Source organism: Xiphophorus hellerii, unplaced genomic scaffold (assembly GCF_003331165.1).
Source record: "Xiphophorus hellerii strain 12219 unplaced genomic scaffold, Xiphophorus_hellerii-4.1 PGA_scaffold_63__1_contigs__length_250000, whole genome shotgun sequence".
NCBI lineage: Eukaryota > Metazoa > Chordata > Actinopteri > Cyprinodontiformes > Poeciliidae > Xiphophorus > Xiphophorus hellerii.
The window spans coordinates 189,124-193,635 of record NW_022587638.1 but is presented as its reverse complement, the minus strand read 5'-3'; the positions used below and the strand labels follow the sequence as shown (position 1 = coordinate 193,635).

At 37.2% G+C, this 4,512-nt stretch overlaps 1 protein-coding gene across 1 annotated transcript; it reads right to left on the bottom strand.

The window, feature by feature from the left end:
* Positions 1-847: 847 nt before the first annotated feature.
* Positions 848-4,224, bottom strand: LOC116716531 (noelin-like; the record flags this gene model as incomplete). Its single annotated transcript, XM_032557356.1, has 2 exons — positions 848-2,180; positions 3,477-4,224. A coding segment is annotated over one exon (705 nt), but the record flags the coding sequence as incomplete, so codon positions are not given.
* Positions 4,225-4,512: the final 288 nt, after the last annotated feature.

The window sequence follows — 4,512 nt, the reverse complement described above, 5'->3', positions numbered from 1 at the left end:
AGCGACCAGATTCCAGCCGAAGGCGGCAGAGATGTTCTGTCTTCAGAATCCCTAAACCTGATGGAAAGCTGATCCTCCTCATCTTTAAAATGCTAACCAATGTTTTTCAAACTTAGAACATGTACATGTCTGTAACTGCAACCAGCTTGTAAAAGAAGCATATTCATAAACTTGGAATGGATCAGTTGCCACTAAATATGCCTAAAGGCAATATGTGAAAACCTGCAGGGAAGCTGCTCTTCCTGCAACATCCTTCAGTCCCTATGTGAAGAAAATATGTATGAATGCTTTAAACACAAAGATTTGTCATTCTACAAGTGATTTTGTTCTGACCAAAGACTTTTAAATTTTGAGTGAACTTACCTGATTATATTTGTGTTCATCTACTTCTTAAAGTCTGTGTACTCTGTTTACAGATACTTTTGCTCTGAACCTATTACAAAAGAAACCCCCCAGCTGGAATCTGCCTTGACATGACTTGCGTCTGTATGACAGAAACAGAGTCCAACAGTGTTGAAAGGGATTGTGACCTGGAAAGAACATGGAAATGTCTCCCAAAATGGCTGTGCCTTAACAGCTACCACTGCTGTAAACTCCTTGTCCACAATTCAATATTTAAAACTTCCCTGGAAGATTAACCAGCCCTCCAGCAAAGCTATTCTGAATGTTTTTGTGAACCAGCAGTGGGAATAATCCTTCATCCATTTCGCTTGGATCACTTGTTAGACTATGTGGATTCTTGGTTCAATTCCAGTCATTTTTTGCAGGTTCTTTCCTTCTTTCCTAGTCATCTTTGCCCCATCATATCATTGTACAATAAAGGCCACAAATTCCATAAACTCCTCAGTCCACACATCTGCACAGTTCCCACTTTTATTTGCTTAATCTACACAAAACAGTGAAAATGTTCATGTTGATTCTTGACTTGTATTAATGGTTACACAAAATCTACACAAACCAATAGAATAAACAGTCAAACTGTTAACCATATGTATAATTAATGGATCCATTTGGATTACTTTACATGGCACCGAACACCAAAATGAACAAAATTATTTCACAAGCCAATAAATTAATTTTCTGAGTCTATAAAAAAATCTGCTTGTATGTAAAAAAAACAAAACAAAACTGAGAAACACCATAGAATATTATCATCATTTAAGTAAATGTGGATTTTTGTTATTCAGGAAAAAAGGGTTTATATTTCAGCAGAAATGATGTTTCACAAACTAAGATGATAGCACAGAAAGTCATACGAAAAGTTACAGACTTTAAAGTTCTGCTTGTCCTACAAAAAGTTCTAACAATACTTTTTTGCAAAAGAGAACAATAACTATTGCTGTTTGATATGTTACATTTAAAAAAAATCATAAAATTCAATTTTGAATTGGAATCCTAAAGTTATAGATTCTGAAAAAAATACAAACAATCCCAAAACAATAAATATATTTTATTTAAACACTTTGTTGTAATTTGGAAAGCAAGTGACTTCAAGGCTAAAAGGAACAGTTTGAGGAAAATAAATCAATGAATTTCCTAAAATCCTTAACAATAAAATAACATTTTAACATCTAAAAGTTAACAGTCCAGTACTTTGTTCCATATTTTCAGTACCAAGAAAATGTCTGGACTTGGGAAATTACAAAAACCAGGAGTATCTGGTTAGTTTCTTAAACTAGAAACACTTTCATTACTTTTTGGTTTTTTAAAAAACCTTTTTTACAGCAGTCTTTGAGAATAGAAATGTTTTTAACAGCTTGATTAATGATTTCCAGCCCAGCGTTAAGGTTTATATGACTTGTGAATGAAAAGACAAAGCTCTGGGTAAAATTCACAACAGGCATCTTAATCCAATATTTGGTGCTGTAACAATTTAAAAAACTTATCAAATCAGAAATACTTTTGGAGTTCCATAGTTCTTAGAGTGCTGTTTTTTATTTGTCCACGATTGACACGCTGACATCTTATTGTGGCGTCCCATGCTAAGAAACACCTGTAAAACTGTGCAGTGCAGAGAGGGTTTGAGCGAGGAACAGTCGGTTTTATGGTTCTCTGCAGCTGTGATCAACAGTTTCAGTCAGTGAACCTATTTGCCCTGGAAGCACATAAATTATCTGAATAATTGCTTTTGTCTTAAAGTCAGAAAATGTGAGAGAAAATGTAGAGTGTTATGTAAGAATTAGGCCTGTCACGATAGCAAATTTTGCTGAGCGATTAATTGTCTCAAAAATTATTGCGATAAACGATATTATTGTTTGAAGATCTTTTTACACTGTTTTAATGGAAATGATGTAATAATGCATGTGATTTCTTGCCAAAGATAGATACACTTTATTTTCAAAAGAACATTTAACGCTGAAACTGATAAACAAAATAAACAAAACAACCAAAAACGAAAATAAAATGGATTCTCAGTCTCCATTAATAAAAAACGCACTTGAAAAAAAAACTAAACAACATAAAGTAAAAGTGGAAATAAATACTGCATTCAACCAAAAGACTGCAGATTATGAAGTCTGTATATTATGTTGCCCTTCAGTAATAATGAGATTTAAATAGAGAAGATGGGCACATCGACTACCTGATGCAATAATTCACACTACATGATTTTTTGCTCCTATTTTTCCAATTAAGACAATCTTAAAACGTTGATCTTTCTAAGATTGTGTGGTGTGTTACGGTAGATCGTCTTGCTGCTCCGATCTAAATCAGGGATTTTCCCAGACTGGGAGCTTTAACGCAGCCTGTTGAATGTGACAGGCAGCCAATCAGAAAGCAAGGATTCTCCTCTGAGGGGAAATTATGGAGGGGAATCCCAAACAGCTGAAACGGCGCAACCCGAAGTCCAGCGGACATTGGAGATGATACGTGGAAACAACATTAATGTTTATTCAACATGCAAAGAATATAGAAATGACAAGGGGAGGAGTTGGAGCGAAATTACTACCTCAGTTGATAAACCCGGTAACTTTTCAGCTGTTCTTCGTTAACGTGACATAAATAGGTTATAATGATTTTCATTCAGTCAGGACTTTACGCTGACACTAGCCACATGCACTGCAGGTAGATTGTAGTAAAGCATTGATTAATGCCTGGTTTTAAAATTAGTTCACTGGACTTGTAGCCATTATTTTGTGCCCATTGTTGGACACCACACGGCAGGAACGAACCCGATCGAACCGTTATACCTTGGATTTCTGTCGGCTAATGTGTGGACTGTCAGGTTTTGAAAATGGGCCGACAATCGGCTGGCAGCTGTAAGATCGTGTCTCTGCGCTGGGCTTTACACTAAGGAAATGAGAAAGGGAGGAGTCAGTGGAGAGCACCGGAGTTGAGCCTTTTTTCATTCAGTGTCATTAACAGAAAGAGAAAAAGGCCGGGAGAGACTAATGCCGATAATTAAAATGACGTCGATAGTTTTAATTTATCGTACGATTAATCGATTTATCGTTTATCGCGACAGGCCTAGTAAGAATCATATCATATCAAACTGTGACACAGAGGAACAATACAGTCTAGTTACTGTATTATATGATAAAGCGTTACATTATACAGAACTTGGTGGCCGTTGTTCCAGGCATAAAGTGCTCTGTCTCTAGGATTGTAATCGAGCATGGACAAGTGGCTGTATTTGTTGGTCAGGGGAATGTCAATGTACTCGTAGGTGGAGGAGTTGGTAGAGAAGGCGTAGTAAACCTTAGTTCCTCCTGAGTAACCATTGGTGACATACAATGTTCCGCAGATCATGAAGGCCTCACCGGCACTTCGCTTTGGGTGGTTGGTGGTCCAACTGCGGATTATTTGAAGAGTGTTTGGATTTAATTTGCTCAGCACAATGTTGCCAGCATTTTGATTGGTTGCATACACAGCCCAGAGCCCGCCCTCGTCCACCATGAGGTCGATATCAGAGTGCCCACCCCATGAGTAATGGTACATGTTGTTGTAACCGGCAAAGTCAAGCTGTCTGGAGCGGCTGATAAGTGATGTGCTAAAGTCAAATTTGATTATGGTGTGACTCTGAAACTTGTTATAGTAAATGGATCCATTATAAACAACTTGGCCAGTACCAGACCACGGATGAGGCAGGCGATGGGACGTGAAGTTATCTGTTGTCATGAAGTCATACATTGACTGGTACTCCCTGACAAAGCGATTGTTGTGATAACCATCCATGTACCACACCTGTGAGACAAGTGAGCAGAAAAAGCAATTTAACTGTTTAGATCATCTTTAATAGCTTGATTAATTATGGACACAAATTCTGGGTTTGGTGAAGAACAGACTTCAACATGAGTAAAATGCTTTGGCTAGCTTGGATCATTGTGTGAATTTCATTTTTTACTCTGACCATATTTACGTTTATGCCAACTTTATTCAATGTCTTTCAGATTAGCAACAGGAGATGAAATGAATACACTTGTCCAATGTATTTGTCATGAAACGGTGTGGTGGAAGCGGTGAGGTAAAGGCAGCAGACCCAGGTAAAAGTGAACAATGAATGTTTAATGAATA